Source organism: Oncorhynchus kisutch, linkage group LG6, assembly GCF_002021735.2.
Source record: "Oncorhynchus kisutch isolate 150728-3 linkage group LG6, Okis_V2, whole genome shotgun sequence".
Lineage (NCBI taxonomy): Eukaryota > Metazoa > Chordata > Actinopteri > Salmoniformes > Salmonidae > Oncorhynchus > Oncorhynchus kisutch.
This window is the reverse complement of record NC_034179.2, coordinates 9,738,755-9,759,802: the sequence shown is the minus strand read 5'-3', so window position 1 is coordinate 9,759,802 and position 21,048 is coordinate 9,738,755. Positions and strand designations below refer to the sequence as shown.

The 21,048-nt window shown below is 42.0% G+C and overlaps 1 protein-coding gene across 1 annotated transcript in view; it reads left to right on the top strand.

Moving 5' to 3' along the window:
- Window positions 1-21,048, top strand: part of hcn1 (hyperpolarization activated cyclic nucleotide-gated potassium channel 1) — a 157,841-nt gene that overhangs the window by 128,428 nt on the left and 8,365 nt on the right. Inside the window, exons 6-7 of the mRNA XM_020486876.2 lie at window positions 3,359-3,599; window positions 11,151-11,315. Of these exons, the coding sequence (XP_020342465.2) occupies window positions 3,359-3,599; window positions 11,151-11,315 (406 nt within the window). The remainder of the gene's footprint in view (window positions 1-3,358; window positions 3,600-11,150; window positions 11,316-21,048) is intronic.

The window sequence follows — 21,048 nt, the reverse complement described above, 5'->3', positions numbered from 1 at the left end:
GAGCACATGACAGCATTAACACAGTAGAGCACATGGCAGCATTAACACAGTAGAGCACATGGCAGCATTTACACAGTAGAGCACAAGCATAGGTCTGTACAGCACAGTAAAGCGAAGCCCAGATAACCCAGTCTTGCCCACAATACTGAGAACAAGACAGATCCACAGAGCACTGAACTGGACAGGAATGCATATTTCATCCCATCCCAGGAGAGCAGAGCATAGTACAGCTCAGCTCAGATAGGTTAATCTCAGCTCAGCTAGGTTAAGATCAGCTCAGCTGGGTTCATCTCAGCTCAGCTCATGTTAGCTCAGCTAAATTCAGCTCAGGTAGGTCAATCTCAGCACAGCTATGTTCATCTCATCTCAGCTAAATTCAGCTCAGTTAAATTAATCTCTGCTCAGCTCAAATAGGTTAATCTCAGCTCAGGTAAATTCAGCTCAGCTTGGTTAATCACATCTCAGCTCAGCTAGGTTCATCCCAGCTCAGCTCAGCTGGGTTCATCTCAGCTCATCTCAGCTCAGCTAAATTCAGCTCAGTTAAATTAATCTCAACTCAGCTCAGCTAGGTTAATCTCAGCTCAGGTAAATTCAGCTCAGCTCGGTTAATCACAGCTCAGCTCAGCTGGGTTCATCTCATCTCAGCTCAGCCAGGCTCATTTTAGCTCAGCTAAATTTAGCTCAGCTAGTTTAATTTCAGCTCAGCTATGTTCAGCTCAGCTCAGCTAAATTCAGCTCAGTTAAATTAATCTCAGCTCAGATAGATTAATCTCAGCTCAGGTAAATTTAGTTTAGCTATGTTAATCTCAGCTCAGCTCAGCTCAGATAGGTTCATCTCAGCTAAGCCCAGGTCAGTTAAATTAATCTCAGCTCAGCTACGTTAATCTCAGCTCAGCTCAGATAGGTTCATCTCAGCTAAACCCAGGTCAGTTAAATTAATCTCAACTCAGCTATGTTAATCTCATCTCAGCTCAGATAGGTTCATCTCAGCTCAGTATATCACAGCAGGAAGCACACAGCACCACAGAGACAACCAGACATACAGAGCCTTCAGAAAGTATTCATACCCCTTGAACTTTTCCAAATTTTGTTGTGTTACAACCTTCATTTAAAATGGATACAATTTAGATTTTGTGTCACTGGCCTACACACAATACCCCATAATGTCAGTAGAATTATGTTTTTCTGAACTTTTACAAATTAATTATAAATGAAAAGCTGAAATGTCTCAAGTCAACAACTATTCAACCTCTTTGCTATGGCAAGCCTAATTAAGTTCAGGACTAAACGTTCGCTCAACAAGTCACATATTAAGTTGCATGGACTCACTCTGTGTGCAATAATAGTGTTTAACATGATTGTTGAATGACTACCTCATCTCTGTACCCCACACATACAAAATATCTGCAAGGTCCCTCAGTCGAGCGGTGAATTTCAAAAAGCAACTCACTTTTTGTCTTGAATACAAAATGTTATGTTTGGGGCAAATTCAATACATATTTTCAAGCATACTGGTGGCTGCATCATGTTATGGGTATGCTTGTAATCGTTAAGGTCTGGGGAGTGTTTCAGGATTTTAAAAAACAAATGGAATGGAGCTAAGCACAGGCAAAATGTGCTGACATATCTAAAAACATGTTTTCACTTTGTCATTATGGGGTATGGTGTGTAGATGGGTATAGAAAAAAAACCATTTCAGCCATTTTGAATTCAGGCTGTAACACAACAAAATTTGGAAATGTATTTTATTGAACCCTTATGTTACTAGGTAAGCTGACTGAGAACACATTCTCACTTACAGCAACGACCTGGGGAATAGTTACAGGGGAGAGGAGGGGGGATGAATGAGTAAATTGTAAACTGGGGTTGATTAGGTGACCATGATGGTATGAGGACCAGATTGGGAATTTAGCCAGGACACTGGGGTTAGCACCCCTATTCTTACGATTAGTGCCATGGAATCTTTAGTGACCACAGAGAGTCAGGACACCCATTTAATGTCCCATCCGAAAGATGGCACCCAATGTCCCCAATCACTGCCCTGGGGCATTTGGGATATATTTTAGACCAGAGGAAAGGGTGCCTCCTCTGGCCCTTCAACACCACTTCCAGCAGCATTTGGTCTCCCATCCAGGGACTGACCAGGACCAACCCTGCTAAGCTTCAGAAGCCAGCCAGCAGTGGGAATAAGTCATGGGGTATGAATCCTTTCTGTAGGCAGTGTATCAGGGAAGAGTGTGGGGGGGTGATGATGATGATGTTCATCCTATGGTGAGAAAACAGTTAAAGTTTCATCTTGACAATTTCTGCAGCTGGTCGGACATCATTTCATTGCAGCTAGGCAGCTATTTATACTGCCAGGCACTGCTGCCATGGGACAGGTTTGCTGCTTTAAATAGATAAAGTCTAAAGATTGTTTCCCTAGTGGGGCTCCATCCTGGCCAAGCCGGGCTGAATACTGAGCATCTAATTCATTAATCGTTGTGCATGATTGAGGTCAGAACCCACTGCTGCTGTTGACTCAGTACTGAGCTAACAGCACAAAACTCAGCCGAACAGGAGATTGGCTGATGTATCCTTGGCTCAGATGCTCCCATTGGAGAGTCATCATCTCTCACAGGAAGTGAGTAAGCAGTTAGTGGAACAGTGAAGGCCAAGCTCTGTCTGTCAGTCTGTCTGCAAGGCAACAGAGACAGAGGAGGAGAGGCAGGCAGGCACTGCTCAGTAAACACTAACAGACCCCCATATAGGAAACAATCTCCTGCTGAGGGCAAGATCATCATCAGAGACAAGTTTCTGCACATTTTCTAGAGTACCATTTTCCTTATACTTTAGACAAGCACCAAACTGAAACATTGGAAGAGCCATTCTCAAACAAACCCTGAATGACAAACAATCTCCTGTTGTTTCTGAAGAGACTAAGGTCATGATCATCATCAAAGACAATAGCACCAAAAGTTACCCCAAAGAGGGATGAAAAGTGTTTTTGTAGATATTACATCCATTCCAATGCAGAGACATGATGAATATTGAGATTGCATATTGAACTTGGACGTGTCCCATTAGAGTATTATAACAAATTGCATTTGACATAACTAATAACAAAAAGTAATTGGAGAACTCGCCAATGCTTTCCGTTATCACCACTCTTATTTGTCCTGGTGTTCGAGCCTGACAGCAGCTATATGTAATCAAGAAGGACTCGCAGGGGGTCAAGAAAGGAAAATCATTTGCCCTATTTGACAGATACCGTTCATATCCATCAGAGAAAGGGACACTTTGGTCAAACGCCTTTGTTATAGTTTTCACAATATTTATTATGAACAATTCATCTAAAACTATCTTTTTTTTTACCCAGGAAATTGTGAACTTCAACTGTCGGAAGCTGGTGGCTACCATGCCACTGTTCGCCAACGCAGACCCCAACTTCGTGACGGGCATGTTGAGCAAGCTGAAGTTCGAGGTGTTCCAGCCCAATGATTACATCATCAGGGAGGGCACCGTGGGCAAGAAGATGTACTTCATCCAACATGGTGTGGCCAGTGTCATCACCAAGCTTAACAAAGAGATGAAGCTGACGGATGGATCTTACTTTGGAGGTACGTAGGGGAAATAAAGACTGTGTGTGTGTGTGTGTGTTACCTGCAGTACCTTTTCTCTATTGGAGATGGATATTTGTCCAACAGAGCCAAAGTGTAAGGTTAGCCATAGGGATCAAAAGTGTGTAAACAGGTACCAAGCTTAAACATGAAAAGAGAGCATTTCTTAAACCAACCCTGACAAACCCCTTTAAATGCATACTCAGACCCACTCCCATCCATTTAGATGTATCCTGTTTTTACACATATTAAGCACTGGGTATACAGTGAATATGAATGCAACACTCAGTCAGCAGTATCTCTCCAGTTTCAGTTCCTCTGCTTTCAATGTTTGTCAAGTCCCATCATTGCCGATGTAGATGAATGTTTTGGGGGGGGATGGGAGTTAGCTTCTCCAATGATATAACATTCATCTGGATGGGGTGGTGGAAGGCGGGGTAGAGGGAGTTGAAGGGGAGACAAGCCAAGCTCAGGATCAGGGCTCAGAGCACCCAGAGGACAAACAAAGGTCGCATGGCTATCTGCTCTGCGTTCGGGCTCTGCAGCAGCAGCCAACTGAGAATGATCCTTTTGCATAATTGAGGAAGAAATCCCCCCATCTCCCTAGCACGTTATACAAAACTATCAAATATTTTGCCATTGAATTTTTTATTTAAAGGCAAGTGTTTACATTGCCACATTTATGTCATGAGAGAGAGAGAGAAGCAGGTTTGAACTATTCTTAGAAAAGGGATGTGATGTTACATTTTTCATTTAATCCAAGTTCACCCCCTCCCACGGAAAGACGATTTAGGATTCTAAGAATATCTTCCGGCTGTGTGGTTTGCATGCCTCATGCAATCCTCCAGATAGATATGGCCTGTCTGGGGGGGGAAAGCAGTAAATCAAATAACAAATCAGTGGAGTATTTTTTCATTCAAACTCCCCATCTGTCTGAACAACCTCACGTCCAATTATTTAAGACCGTTGGTCCTTTAGCCCAAACGATTAATTGAATTAAAAACAGGTAACTACAGCCAAGCAATCAAAAAACTGTATCATACCTTGCTTTTGATGCATGTTAGATAAGCAAATGTACTATATTGTAATCAAATGATTCATCCACTAGTATGACTTCCCAGATTTTGTTTAGCCTTTATGTCAAAGCAACACTGTAGACAGTAGGGTTAACTCCAACTCTAGTGGACAGGGCTGCATCTGATCTGGACACAGTGGACCAAGGGGAGTGACTAGAAACTTAAGATGGGTTCCTATTGGAGGGTATAATGAATGACTTCCACTGTAATTAAATTTAACAGCAGTTGGTCAATAGTGATTAACGACACACTGTGTATCTCTGTCAGATCAAGCCGCAGGGGGTATATAATTGTGACTGCACAAACTTGTTCAGGTAACTCTGTTAAGATTTATTAAAGACATCTTATAAAAAATAAGTTCCAAATGAATGATTTAAAGAAGCTGTCCGACGTTATATAGTTTTGTTGTGACTGCCTAATATTCACTAATGTGTCATTCAGCTCTGATTGCCTACTTTGAACGCCCCCATATTTTATAGACGATTATGCAGGTACACTCTACAGTATTTTATAGAGACCATTTCACAGGTACTCTACAGTATTTTACAGAGACCATTTCACAGGTACTCTACAGTATTTTATAGACCATTTCACAGGTACTCTACAGTATTTTATAGACCATTTCACAGGTATACTCTACAATATTTTATAGAGACCATTTCACAGGTATACTCTACAGTATTTTATAGAGACCATTTCACAGGTACTCTACAGTATTTTACAGAGACCATTTCACAGGTACTCTACAGTATTTTATAGACCATTTCACAGGTATACTCTACAATATTTTATAGAGACCATTTCACAGGTATACTCTACAGTATTTTATAGAGACCATTTCACAGGTACTCTACAGTATTTTACAGAGACCATTTCACAGGTACACTCTACAGTATTTTACAGAGACCATTTCACAGGTACTATACAGTATTTTATAGAGACCATTTCACAGGTACTCTACAGTATTTTACAGAGACCATTTCACAGGTACACTCTACAGTATTTTACAGAGACCATTTCACAGGTACTATACAGTATTTTATAGAGACCATTTCACAGGTACTCTACAGTATTTTACAGAGACCATTTCACAGGTACAGTATTTTACGATTTTCTGGTCCTCTCAGGTAGCTCATACACACCTGTGGGGAAAAGGTGAAAGCCACATTTCCATTCGAACCAAATGGACAATAAAGTATCTATTCTATTTTATTCTATTCTACACAACAATTGTCTTATAGCAGTTGGCAGGGCAGCCAGGTGACAGAAACGAATAGTAGAAGTAGTTGCAGTGAGAGGGCCTGTGCTTTTTATGAGCAAGACTCGTGGCAGCCTAGAGACCAGTGACTTTGGAAGGTGAACCAGGGGGCAAATGAAGGCTGTAATTCAAACGGGTCACAGCGAAGGGACAGTTAGAGGCTCCTTCTAGGGGTTGTTTTGTGTATATTATAATTGTCCTGCTCTGCACACTATGTATGTATCCCAAATGGTACCCTCTTCCTTATATAGTGCGCTACTTTTGACCACAGCCCTAAAGAACCCTATTCCCTATATAGTGCACTACTTTTGACCAGAGCCCTAAAGAACCCTATTCCCTATATAGTGTACTACTTTTGACCAGAGCCCTAAAGAACCCTATTCCCTATATAGTGCACTACTTTTGACCAGAGCCCTAAATAACCCTATTCCCTATGCAGTGTACTACTTTTGACCTAGACTAATATAGGGAATAGGGTGCTATTTGGGACATTTCCTAGGGTTATTTCCTGTCACCAGTGAATTGTGTTTAGTTGCATCATGCTGAGTGTGATGGTGGTGTGCACTGTAAGCCCCAAACGGGAATAGAAATCAAATTGAAATGAAACAGAGCCTCCACTCATTTTGAGGCAGCATGAATGGTGTGTGTGAGTGTGTGTATATGTAGCCCGTCATTTTGCCACGCTATGCTGATGCCAGCCACCTGCTCCGGCCTGCTGCCCATCTGGTGGGTAGTGATACCCCCCCCCTCTCTGTTGGTTGTTGCATAAGTTTGGCATTAGGTAGGGAGCTGACTTGAGAGCAGCTGGTCCAGTCAGAAACCTCCCTACTTCCCCTCCACTGAACCACATTATCAGCAGCATAACATAGCCCCAGATCTAGCCAAAGACAGACAGAGGACCTGACAATAACACTGATGCAAGCCGGCTAGCTACGCCCAATGCTACTGGATAGTATTAGCATGCTAAAAGTAAATCTAACCAACACTAATATGGAATACTAACCAGGAACGCTATGCTAATCACTCCTGAGTCTGACTTTCTGTCGTACTGACAAACTAGCTAGAGTTAGCATGCTAATCACTCTGTTGTACCGACAAACTAGCTAGAGTTAGCATGCTAATCACACTGTTGTACCGACAAACTAGCTAGAGTTAGCATGCTAATCACTCTGTTGTATCGAAAAACTAGCTAGAGTTAGCGTGCAAATCACACTGTCACACCGACAAACTAGCTAGAGTTAGCATGCTAATCTCTCTGTCATACTGACAAACTAGCGACAAACTAGCTAGAGTTAGCGTACTAATCACTCTGTCCTGCCGACAAACTAGCTAGAGTTAGTGTGCTAATCACACTCTCCCAGGTCTCACACTTCCAAGCCTGGTTGTCCAGATGTCTACGCCTCAAGGCTGGGTGGCTATACCCCGTTCCCAACCTGATCTGGGCTCAGATACTATTTGAAACCTTTCAGATCTGTTGAGCGTTTGCTCTAGCCTAACAGGAGTGCCAAATGGGCGTGATTTGTAGTTTTACACTCCTTGTGACTATTCTATTAGTTCCATTGTGCCAGTCAAGCTCAATCAAGCTTAGATAACGTATTTGACATGATTTCTAATAGTATGTAAACCCAGATCAGCTTGTAGTCCAGATAACGACTCTACAGTGCTGGGTGCCCTGGCTCTGTTCCCACACTGTCCGCCCTGAAGGAGAGAGAATCTGAGTCCCAAATGGCACCCTATTCCTAGTGCAATACTTTTGACCTGAACCCTATGGGCCCTTGTCAAAAGTATTGTACTGTATAGGTAGTAGGGTGCTATTTGGGAAGCACCCGGAGGACAGGAGAGCTAAGCTAACTGATCGTCCGCTAATTTGTGAGAGTGACAGAAACACCTTCTAATTTCTCGCCAACTCAGGCATCTAACTACTAACCTTCCTCCTTTCCTCTGGGTTGCCACCTGTCAAATAATGCAATTAACTCCAGATGAAACCAACTCTCTCTCTGCTCTCTGCTGCAATGTATTTCCAACTCTCTGCTCTCTCTCCCTCTCTCTCTCTGCTCTCTCTGCTCTCTCTGCTCTCTCTCCCTCTGCTCTCTCTGCTCTCTCTGCTCTCTCTCCCTCTCTCTCTCTGCTCTCTCTGCTCTCTCTCCCTCTCTCTCTCTGCTCTCTCTGCTCTCTCTGCTCTCCCTCTCTCTCTCTCTCTCTCTCTCCCTCTCTCTCTCTGCTCTCTCTGCTCTCTCTGCTCTCTCTCTCTCTCTCTCTCTCTCTCTCTGCTCTCTCTGCTCTCCCCTCTCTCTCTCTCTCTCTCTGCTCTCTCTTTGCTCTCTCTCTCTGCTCTCTCTCTCTGTTATCTCTCTCTGCTCTCTCTCTCTGCTATCTCTCTCTGCTCTCTCTCTCTGCTATCTCTCTCTGCTCTCTCTCTCTCTGCTATCTCTCTCTGCTATCTCTCTCTGCTCTCTCTCTGCTCTCTCTCTGCTATCTCTCTCTGCTATCTCTCTCTGCTCTCTCTCTCTGCTCTCTCTCTCTCTGCTATCTCTCTCTCTGCTATCTCTCTCTGCTCTCTCTCTCTGCTATCTCTCTCTGCTCTCTCTCTCTCTCTGCTATCTCTCTCTGCTCTCTGCTGCAATGTATTTCCAACTCTCTGTTCTCTCTCTCTTTGCTCTCTCTCTCTGCTCTCTCTCTCTGCTATCTCTCTCTGCTCTCTCTCTCTGCTCTCTCTCTGCTATCTCTCTCTGCTCTCTCTCTCTCTGCTATCTCTCTCTGCTCTCTGCTGCAATGTATTTCCAACTCTCTGCTCTCTCTCTCTTTGCTCTCTCTCTCTGCTCTCTCTCTCTCTGCTATCTCTCTCTGCTATCTCTCTCTGCTCTCTCTGCTCTCTCTCTCTGCTATCTCTCTCTGCTCTCTCTCTCTCTGCTCTCTGCTGCAATGTATTTCCAACTCTCTGCTCTCTCTCTCTTTGCTCTCTCTCTCTGCTCTCTCTCTCTCTCTGCTATCTCTCTCTGCTATCTCTCTCTGCTCTCTCTCTCTGCTCTCTCTCTGCTATCTCTCTCTGCTCTCTCGCTCTCTGCTCTCTGCTGCAATGTATTTCCAACTCTCTGCTCTCTCTCTCTTTGCTCTCTCTCTCTGCTATCTCTCTCTGCTCTCTCTCTCTGCTCTCTCTCTCTGCTATCTCTCTCTGCTCTCTCTCTCTCTGCTCTCTCTCTGCTGTCTCTCTTTTTGCTCTCTAGCTCTCTGCTGTCTCTCTGCTCTAACTCTGCTCTCTCTCTTTGCTCTATCTCTGCTCTCTCTCTGCTGTCTCTCTCTCTTTGCTCTCTCTCTGCTCTCTCTCTCTTTGCTCTATCTCTCTTTGCTCTCTCTCTGCTCTCTCTCTGCTCTATCTCTCTCTGCTCTCTCTCTCTTTGCTCTCTAGCTCTTTGCTCTCTCTCTGCTCTCTCTCTCTGCTCTCTCTCTCTTTGCTCTCTCTCTCTGCTCTCTCTCTCTGCTCTCTCTCTTTGCTCTCTCTCTGCTCTCTCTCTTTGCTCTCTCTCTGCTCTCTCTCTGCTGTCTCTCTCTTTGCTCTCTCTCCCTGTTGAGTGTATTTCTTTAAGCTAGCTCATTATTTTTAGTGTGAAGCGATTATAGAGACTGAGGGGGTATGGTTTTGTGTCCCAAATGGCATCCTATTTCCTATATAGTGCACTACTTTTGATCAGAGCCCTAAGGGGCACTATATAGCAAATAGGATGCTCAGTGTTGAAGCCTCTGTTCATAGCACCACATGGATTCTCTCTGTGCCAACAGAGATCGCACTTATGAGGAGCTTTTTCTATTATAACAGCACTAACACCTTGTTCACACTCACAGTTTGGGAGTCCTGTTTTCACATCCTGCAGGCTATGGCAGGCAGCTCTATAGCAGCTAACGCTTTTCACAGTAGACATCTAGGCTGTGAATGTCAAGGGCATTGTCCTCAAACAAACGTCCAAGAATTCATGTCCCTTTCACTGTGACTTATATGACTTATTGTTTTGAAGAAGATATTGCTGTATTTGGGACATGTTTGTCTACACACTAGCAATAAATATGAATGCTTTCATATACTAGCATCAGCTAGCCACTGGGCACAAGATGGGTTTACTTTCTCAGGGGCTGTCTTTCTGATAGGTCTATTAGGATGATTGACCCCACAGCAGTTTGCAGCAGGGGGAAATCTTTACGTTGACTGAATTAGATACAAGAGTTGTGTCTAATTTGAGAGGTAACATGTCCAAGGGCAGAGTCCAGTAATTACAGAACTAGCACATCATTTCCCAGTGGCTAACATATTATACATACCATCTGAAGGTCTGAGATAAGGGCCAGGAACAAGGCATCAGTAGAGGGTCTTCTACCACTTTAATATGAAGCTGAAGTATAGGAACTACACTTGATACATACAGGCTGGGAGTCAATCCAACACAGGTTATCTATACCTGTGCACGGTGATAGACTTTAAAAGGCAATATGATCGTTGAGATGTCAGGACGTCGGCTCAACAAAGAAATCATCTTCAAAAGACAATCAAAGTTCACAGGGGCCGTTCTCTGTGTTAGATTTGAATCACTGTGTCTATACAGTTGACTCTCTGTACTGTACATGCCTAATCTAGACAGCAGCAGTAGCAGCAGCAGCAGCCCGGGCCTGGACATACACTGACATTTCAGAATCATTAGCTCAAAGTGACAACGTGATGAATTGACACTGCTCTAGTGACAATGCAGTGATGAAGGCTGTGTGCATTAGAACCCGCTGTACCTTGGACTTCATTCTTCATTTATATGGTCATTTGTCCCATGTTGGAGGTTCTTCACCTCAGATTGGGTTTGAGCTGATCTTCGTTAAGGCTGTAATTTTTCACTCCATTGCTTCCCTCCCTCCCTGTGTGTCTGTTAAAGATCTGCAACACTCGTAAATAATGTATTACTGACAATGGATGTACGCACTTTGGCCATCAGGCCTTAGACAGCATAGAGACCGAAACAGAAAGTGCTTAGAAAGAGTGTACTCACACCCAGTAGTAATGAGATAAATATAGGATACCCGACCCATGGCCTCCCTGCAAAATAAAACTGGAGAGCTTTTGAAAGTGTGTGGAAATGTGTCCTTCTGTCATGACAAAAAAATGAAATATGGCATTATTTCAGTGACATCACAAAGCTAGAGTCTGATTGTGAGTTTTCTGTCGTTGTATTGTTTCTGCAGAGATCTGTCTGCTGACGAAGGGAAGACGCACGGCGAGCGTTCGCGCTGACACCTATTGCCGTCTCTTCTCCCTCTCTGTGGATCACTTCAACGAGGTGTTGGAAGAGTACCCTATGATGCGCCGCGCTTTCGAGACCGTAGCCATCGACCGCCTGGACCGCATCGGTAAGACCGTGACCATGCCTTGTGTTGCTACTCTACTGTGGGGATTGGTGCACTGTCATGGCCTGCCTGTGCCGTGCCATGTGTATGTGACTGTCTTCATAGTGTTTGCCCTCCTTCACAGCACCTTGTCTGATGGTCGGTCTGTCTGTCTGTATTTCTGTCTGTCTGCCTGCCATGGTGATGCATGGCCTGTATGCTCTTTCCTTCTCTCTTTCCATCAAGTTAACTTAATTTATAAAATGTTTTACATTGATAACATATCTTTACAATAATTGTTTACATTTGTAACTTTGATAGTTTTATGTTATTAATAAATGGAAGGCAGTGCATGTCGCTGTCAATCCGAGATGGTGTCAGATCTGTCTGTCCAGGAGGGTGTGAGATCTGTCTGTCTGGGAGGATGTGAGATCTGTCTGTCGGTGAGGGTGTGAGATTTGTAATTGCTGAGCGATTAATGCTTTTTTTTAGGTCTGTTTGGTTTCGGTTCGATTATTAAAAAATTATGACGATTTTCGATTTCGATTTATAAATTTTTTGCATTAAATGCATTATGAAATAATGACGTTACATTGATTTTAGACATTTTTTTATGGAAATTCCAAAGACAAAAATAATGAACATTCAATTGCCAAAACAGTGAAAATATTCCATTGTCTCGGTCAGGTCCACGTTGGGTAGAAATCAATAGAAATCACTATAAACTAGTAAATTATTTCAGTTGTGTTTTTATTAGTTATTTTTTATTTGATGACTTTATTATACTTCATTCCTTAAAGTCATCTCATCTCTGCTCCGACAGTAACAGCCAGCCAGACCATCTAACGTTATGTGCTCCCCATACTATACTGTCTGTAGTCATCCTATTTAGCTAGCCTACCTCGGTATGCTGCAGAGCTATCTGACAACATACCTTTTCTAGTTCTTCAAAATAGATAAGGTATACTTCCTCGAACTGCCTCTGTCCCTCTCTCCCGTCATTGTGTTGTGTACATTCCTCCCTCATGGAGTCTGTGTGTATCTAACGTAGCAGGTGTAAAAGTGTATCCGTATTTAATGACGAGATGCTCGTGTCTCCACCCTAACAATAGGAGTTGTCCCAAAGACGGGAAGGCAGGCGGCAAGCTTAGATCCAAAATAAGTCCATAGAAAAGCATTGCGTTAATTTGGACAGATTTTTGGCGAGAATGAAACCTCTCGCTTCGTTCACTATCTTCCTCGCTGATTTGTCTCTGAGCCGGAGAAAACTGGCACAATGGATTATGGTCATTGTAGTTAATTATCAAGTTTCTGCGCTGAACAAGGTTGTATATTTACTTAATGAAAACTACACCCCTTCAGCCCAGCATTCCACATAATTCTTGACTTGATTTTTCAGATTTATCTTGTGAATGATTGGGCTCACAAAAAAAATTTACGAAATGGAATTCCAGTAATTTAACCAACGTCGGTCAATTCGTTGTTTAATAACCAACAACAACAATATATTTTGGTTAATCGCTCAGCACTACAGATCTGTCTGTCCAGGAGGGTGTCAGATCTGTCTGTCCAGGAGGGTGTCAGATCTGTGTGTCCAGGAGGGTGTCAGATCTGTCTATCCAGGAGGGTGTCAGATCTGTCTGTCCAGGAGGGTGTCAGATCTGTCTGTCCTGGAGGAGGGTGTCAGATCTGTCTGTTCAGGAGGGTGTCAGATCTGTCTGTCCAGGAGGGTGTCAGATATGTCTGTCCTGGAGGAGGGTGTCAGATCTGTCTGTCCAGGAGGGTGTCAGATCTGTCTGTCCAGGAGGGTGTCAGATCTGTCTGTCCAGGAGGGTGTCCGATCTGTCTGTCCTGGAGGGTGTCTGATCTGTCTGTCCAGGAGGGTGTCAGATCTGTCTGTCCAGGAGGGTGTCAGATCTGTCTGTCCAGGAGGGTGTCAAATCTGTCTGTCCTGGAGGGTGTCAAATCTGTCTGTCCTGGAGGGTGTCAGATCTGTCTGTCCAGGAGGGTGTCAGATCTGTCTGTCCAGGAGGGTGTCAGATCTGTCTGTCCTGGAGTGTGTCAGATCTGTCTGTCCAGGAAGGTGTCAAATCTGTCTGTCCTGGAGGATGTCAAATCTGTCTGTCCTGGAGGTTGTCAGATCTGTCTGTCCAGGAGGGTGTCAGATCTGTCTGTCCTGGAGGGTGTCTGATCTGTCTGTCCAGGAGGGTGTCAGATCTGTCTGTCCAGGAGGGTGTCAGATCTGTCTGTCCAGGAGGGTGTCAAATCTGTCTGTCCTGGAGGGTGTCAAATCTGTCTGTCCTGGAGGGTGTCAGATCTGTCTGTCCAGGAGGGTGTCAGATCTGTCTGTCCAGGAGGGTGTCAGATCTGTCTGTCCTGGAGTGTGTCAGATCTGTCTGTCCAGGAAGGTGTCAAATCTGTCTGTCCTGGAGGATGTCAAATCTGTCTGTCCTGGAGGTTGTCAGATCTGTCTGTCCAGGAGGGTGTCAGATCTGTCTGTCCAGGAGGGTGTCAGATCTGTCTGTCCAGGAGGGTGTCAGATCTGTCTGTCCTGGAGGGTGTCTGATCTGTCTGTCCTGGAGGGTGTCAGATCTGTCTGTCCTGGAAGGTGTCAGATCTGTCTGTCCTGGAGGGTGTCTGATCTGTCTGTCCTGGAGGGTGTCAGATCTGTCTGTCCTGGAGGGTGTCTGATCTGTCTGTCCTGGAGGGTGTCTGATCTTTCTGTCCTGGAGGGTGTCTGATCTGTCTGTCCAAGAGGGTGTCAGTTCCATCCCTTCTTTGGTTTGGTGTTGACCCCCAACTGGAACCCCTTCTGGCGAGTGGATGGAAGCTATAATTCATCTGCATGTGCCTCCGTCTCCATTCACCTGCACACCTGGGTATGAGCAGCACCCCGACCCCGTCCCAAGGACCAGCCCAGCCAGAGCAGCCATAGACTGGCCTGGCCCCCAAACAGGGGCCCTGAGCTGGGCATGTGACACCAGGGAGGGAGGGCAGGGAGCCAGAGGCCTCAAAGTTAACCAGGCTTGACCAGGCTTGACCAGGTTTGACCAGGCTTGATCCGGCTTGACAGGCACGGCTTGTAGACATTATATGACTCCCCTTAGCGTCTGGCAACTTTCCCAAAATTCCCCAGCTTTGCAGAAATCTCGGATGGGATATTCCTGGAATCAGGAGGGAATAATCAGGAGATATGAGAATCCTCCAACCTGGATTTCTGGAAAACTTGGAAATTTGTGGAATCTACTAAATGTTGTAACCCTAGCTACTGTACACGGCCAGTTCCTTCACCTCTCACTCTGGTTCCTGCCAAGCCATGTTCCTTTCATTTGTTAGAGAAACATAGACAAACTTTGCCGTTATTAGTGGCAATTTAACTAAAGTCATAAAGAAAGATAATCAATTAATCAGATAGAAACATAATTATTTTAAGGACTGAAAAAAGGGGCACATGTATGTAATGCAACCAGGGCATCTTTTTTATGCTGTTTTTCCTAAATAACTTCTCCCTTTTAAATAATTATGCTCATAATGTACTAGATTTGTACTACAATTAATATTTGGGAAATATTCAGATATAATCTGGTTTAACTGTTTCTCCTCAATTGGCTGCTTTGATGCTACAAATATTGTCTGATATTTATCTGGAGAGGTTGCCTATAAAATTCACATTTCATCATGGCCACACACTCATAAGGAGAAGAAAGCATATAGCATCTAATGCTTGTAGAATATTGCACTAGTAATGCATATAGGTAATGCATCCGTATTGAGAAACCACCCTTTTCATATTGTGTGTACTGTATGTACTCTTTGTCCTAAGACGGCCATTCTGTTTCCATGAAAAGTCTATAATCTTGTATCTTTATTAAAGGACAGAATACAGCAGGTGGCTTGGTAAGCTATATTTATTACGTTACAAGTGCCTTTTTGTCAGGTCTCACATTTTGACAGAAGTTCAGAGTTAACTGATGTCGTATGCAACATTTTAGAAATCAGCTATATTATTATTTTCTCAACTTTTGGTTTCTGCATAGATATGCTTCATTTGGAAGTGAGCTTAGTAGGGATGTCAGAATTGTTTGTTTCTCCATGTGAGGTGTAGTTTTATAATGTACACATTATTTTGCCCCCATTTAATCCCTAGTCCTCAATTACTTTCTGTTTTAAAATGTTCACTTTCTTGATGGATAAAATAACTTATAAGGAGTTTATTTAAAAGAAACATTAGCTGTTTCAAATATTCAATTCTAATTAGATTTTTTTATTTTTATAAATCACACATAATTGAAAGGAGTCGTCCAACTCCCCCTCTGTAAAAGACTAGATATAAAGACTAGATATAAAGACTAGATATAAAGAATAGATATAAAGAATAGTATAAATCGTAAGATTATTTACTAAACATGCTTTATGGCATGTTAAAGTTAACATTACAATTATGACATTACATCAAACAAATATTCTAATGTTATTCAAATGACCGGTAGTTTGAAACTATGAGCGTAAAACATTAAAGAGTCATGGATCATTACCGTAGGAATATAGGAATTGGATAGGAGTGGTTGGGGATATTTGTCATGTATAAAGCATGGTGAGGGTATTCAACTGGAACTCTGGGACATTTGTTTGAATTGCATGGCCAAACATTTGATATATAATAGCAGAAAGTTATTGTGAATTCTATCTTTAACAAACTTCCATTTTGCTCAGGCACTTTATCAACAACTATTACCAAAAAGGGGGCGATATGATGGGAGTTTTTTTGTGTACAGGTACCCAGTGTCTTTTAAATATAACACATACTGTGAGAAGATTTTTATAAAAACAAGTTGAATTTGCAGAACGATAGTGTGCAAATGTTGTCTCAAACCTGGATTAAGCTTGTGGTCTGTATTTATTTCCTGTTGGTTTGTTTCTTCTTTGTTGGTTTATTGAGTTTGAGTTGGTATGTTGGTTTGTTTCTTCTTTGTTGGTTTATTGAGTTTGAGTTGGTATGTTGGTTTGTTTCTTCTTTGTTGGTTTATTGAGTTTGAGTTGGTATGTTGGTTTGTTTCTTCTTTGTTGGTTTATTGAGTTTGAGTTGGTATGTTGGTTTGTTTCTTCTTTGTTGGTTTATTGAGTTTGAGTTGGTATGTTGGTTTGTTTCTTCTTTGTTGGTTTATTGAGTTTGAGTTGGTATGTTGGTTTGTTTCTTCTTTGTTGGTTTATTGAGTTTGAGTTGGTATGTTGGTTTGTTTCTTCTTTGTTGGTTTATTGAGTTTGAGTTGGTATGTTTGTTTGTGTCTCAGGCATGTTGACATTGAATTGCTTTGCACCCCTTGTCTTGACTCAACATTGCAATACTATTGTGACAGGCAAGTCAATTAATCAATCGATAAAACATGGTTGGGATAGACCAATCAGAGCAAATTAATAGTCTATTAGGTGAATATGGTACGTTGTCATAGGGATGAATGTACCTTCTTCTGGAAATGTGAATGATTCCTCTCATAGCTTTGACCAACTGGCTATAGTACTGTACATCAGTTCCATTGCCCTGTAGATTCTGTCTACACTACCCTCTGAAACGTATGCCCTTTTGACCTCTGTGGTGGTCGTGATTTACATTTGCCCTTTTCACTAGAGAATAAGGTTTGCTTTTGGAAACAACCAACCCATGTGTCACATTACATTCCGTTTTAATACAAGAGCTGGCTGCCGGCTGTTAAAAAAACACTTCTCCTAAATCAGTAAGTGTTATGAAATGAATTTGTTCATTTGGACTTTAAAAAAAAAGGGGTTTTTGTCTCATACAAGGGAAAATACAATGTCATGATCAGTGCTGGATGTCTCGTTTATTTATGGACTTGGACTGCAAGTGCTTGTCTGGTTGGTTCTTTAAAAAAAAGAACCATGCATTTGAAACAAATAACATGTTGCACAATTGATTGTATCTCTATCTAAAAAAAATGATTTGACCAGGAGTCCCTCTTGAGATGAGCACATCTCGTTTTCAAGAGTGTCCTGGCCGACGAATAGGCAGCAGGTAAACCCTTTTATTCCAATTTCAATATTCGCACAGCCAGAGGAAATGAACCAGACGCACTAAAATTAATTTGTTCTCAAATACATTTTCCAGAACATGAACTCACAGTGTTACATTCATTCCCAAGGTGAATTCCTTCCTCCATTGAAAAGAAACCTAAAGCTAGACAAAGGTTCCCCCACAGTAGGTTTAACATAATCTTTGTTGTCAACATACAGGTAAATGTTCGAAGTAGTAATTTGACAGAGGTAACTAAAACAAAGGAATATTGATTGAATGTTACATGCCATATTGTTTCTGTAGACATTTTGAAGGTACTTGGATTCTATCAATGCAACTAAACCGATATGCTGAGTCTAGGAATACATTTTCATCTGTTTAAAAAAAATAATGTTTTTCATTATTTCAGAATTATTACAGTTGAAGTTGATTCCAGTTTGACATGAATTGTGAATTTTTGTGATGGAGCCTTTTTTTTTTTGTTGAAAAAAAAAAAAAGAATAATTGAGAAAATGACTACAGTGTATTTGTTGAGCTGATCGTTGTCTTTGTTTTAGTACAAAGGTCAGAGTGACATGAGAGAAAACCTAAGCAGCTTTATGCTTTTCCTATTTTTAGAGTTTGGGCTGACGTCACACCAAGCAGCCACCTGGTGAGGTTTTTCAGCTCTGTGTACTGCTCCGTAAACGCCTCACTGTTCTGTTACGTCCCTTCTCAGTAATTACCATGGGCAGGGATTTACCTGCACGGACTAGTCGGTTAGATAACCAATCAAATGTGTGAAAGCCTAGAGTATACATTTAACGAGCGTTATGGTCAGTAATCAGTAATCTCCTAATTGATTAAGAGCCACAGTCTAAGTAAAGTTCATGAGCATTAATCTATAGGCATAGTTTAGTGCACTATTTCTCTACACATCTCATCAGTATAGCGACACTCAGGGGATAAGTAGCTTTTCAAATGGGATGCAACAAGAATGTTTTTTTGATTATTTGAAACAACTGAAGTTTGTTTTCTTGATATCAGCTACCAGCAAAGGTTTCTGGGTTTTCATTTTTATGTTCAAAAGTAGTTACAAGTTTGACACCACACAGAGGTAACAAGATCATTGTATTTCTTTCCTTTGTTGGTTAGAACCAGCGTTAATGTTTTGTATTGTTCTGATTGTTGTTCATTCTGTTAACCGCCTTTTGTTTCAGTTTAGTTTTTAATGGTTTGCGTCTTAATTGGTGTGGTGTTTATTTCACCTTGGGCCCTCACATCCAGGATTGACAGTTCCTACTTGGCACAGACGTCGTTTTAACATCTACTTTTGATTGACATTTGGTTGAGTTGTCAACTAACGTGAATTCAATTTTTACATTTTGTTTTAAAAATCCAATGTCATTGAAGTTATAAGTTGGGTGAAAAAAATATGAAATTCCCTTATGTTAATGACGTTTTGCAAATCCAATTCGTTTTCCACGTTGATTCAACATCATCAATGTTGTTTTGTTATTGAAATGAAGTGAAAACAACATTATTCAACCAGTTTGTCACCATACCATTAGTTCAATACTGCACAATACAAAATGCTTTGTGAAATAGCCACCGAAATAGCCACATTTCAGTTTAATTCATGACATTTCAGTACGGTTCATGGATACAGACAATGAAGGGTCATCTGTAATAAACAACACCTGTTCATTTCAATATTAACTAGGAAGTTACATCTAAAAAGACACTTAAGTACGTTGAGAAAGAGAAAATGTAACACAAATAGGGGGTATTCAAAGTTGAATGTTTTAAGCAGTGTTTAAACAGTAGATCTACTGTAAATCTACATGTTTAAACACACCCGATGACCTATAATTAATACACTTAAGAACAGGAAACCCATTGAAAAACAAGTGTGTTCTTGTGGCTCAAGGTTTTCACTGTATCCCTCCACTGTCAGTGCAGTCCACGTTTCTAGTCATTTCCATGTCTTATTCCCTCAGTTTAACGGTAGTGGTTAAACCTATTTGTCTTACTGCATAATATCACTCTATTATGCACCAATACATTATCTCCACAGACCTCAGCTTCCATTTGATCAGAGTCAAAGCATTTACTGAGCTGTGTGAGATTTGACTGTACTGGATTGTAAATATACTGTACGTGACTTACAAGGGCACTCCTCCATCCCATGACCTCGTGTTTCAACAATAACATGTCTGTGTTGTGCTCCTCCCCATCCAGAGTTTAATCGTGAAGCATTCTGTTCAGCAATGTATACTGACGTCATGTAAGTCTATGGTATACCCCTGCAGTCAGTGTCTGGTGTTAGCGTTAGCGTCTAGCCACTTCCCTAGTGTTCAGCTCTGCCATTGGTCCACATCCAAGAGAATCACGGCCAAGCCAATGACTGATCGGCTTCCTTGGAATGACTGATAAGGGACTCATCGTCTCTCACACAAAGCTTACCCAGTCTTAAGGACAGAATCAATCACGCCTGATCCACCTGCCAATGCTCATCCCAGTGCTGGCCCTGGCGGTCATTGCTTTGTGCTGGATGGTGAGGCATTATGTGTGGCATAACAGAGAGTTGGGCTACGTCCCAAAATGGTGCCTTATTACCTACAAAACTTTTGACCAGAGCCCTATGGGAAGTGCACTATGAAGGGAATAGGGTTCCTTTTGGGACGCAGGCCCTAGGGATGGATTTTGCCAGGACACGTCTAGCCAACACTTACCTTTACGAAGGAATCTATTGATCCCCTTGACCCTTTCTTCTCTTTCACACAAAGCTACGAATGTTAACATCCTGTCCTTATGGATACATCTGCCTGCCACAAACAGTTTGCCTCTGCCCTGCCGTTGACCCGGCCGTCTGTACAGCTGACCATATGTCAACAGAGAGGCTGTACAGAATATGGGCGTAATGAAAATGCCACTAGCACTGTATTCTGTAAAGGATGACATTTCGAAAAGGCTTACTTTAGATGAAATGGAATACCAAAATAAAGCATTAGGCAAAATGTTCCCTGAAAAGGGAAAAACTGTTCAAATCCGCCTTTAATTTTCAATATGTGAATTACTGTCTTTTAACGCACCATTTGTTCTTGTTCTAAATAGCTGCTTTGAAAAGTTCCTGTACCAACTATACATCTGCTTAACCTGGTACTATGTACCAACTATACATCTGCTTAACCTGGTACTATGTACCAACTATACATCTGCTTAACCTGGTACTATGTACCAACTATACATCTGCTTAACCTGGTACTATGTACCAAATACATATCTATTTAACCTGGTAGTATGTACCAACTATACATCTGCTTAACCTGGTACTATGTACCAACTATACATCTGCTTAACTTGGTACTATGTACCAACTATAAATCTGCTTAACCTGGTACTATGTACCAACTATACATCTGCTTAACTTGGTACTATGTACCAACTATACATTTGCTTAACCTGGTACTATGTACCAACTATACATCTGCTTAACTTGGTACTATGTACCAACTATACATTTGCTTAACCTGGTACTATGTACCAACTATACATCTGCTTAACTTGGTACTATGTACCAACTATACATCTGCTTAACCTGGTACTATGTACCAACTATACATCTGCTTAACTTGGTACTATGTACCAACTATAAATCTGCTTAACCTGGTACTATGTACCAACTATACATCTGCTTAACCTGGTAGTATGTACCAACTATACATCTGCTTAACCTGGTACTATGTA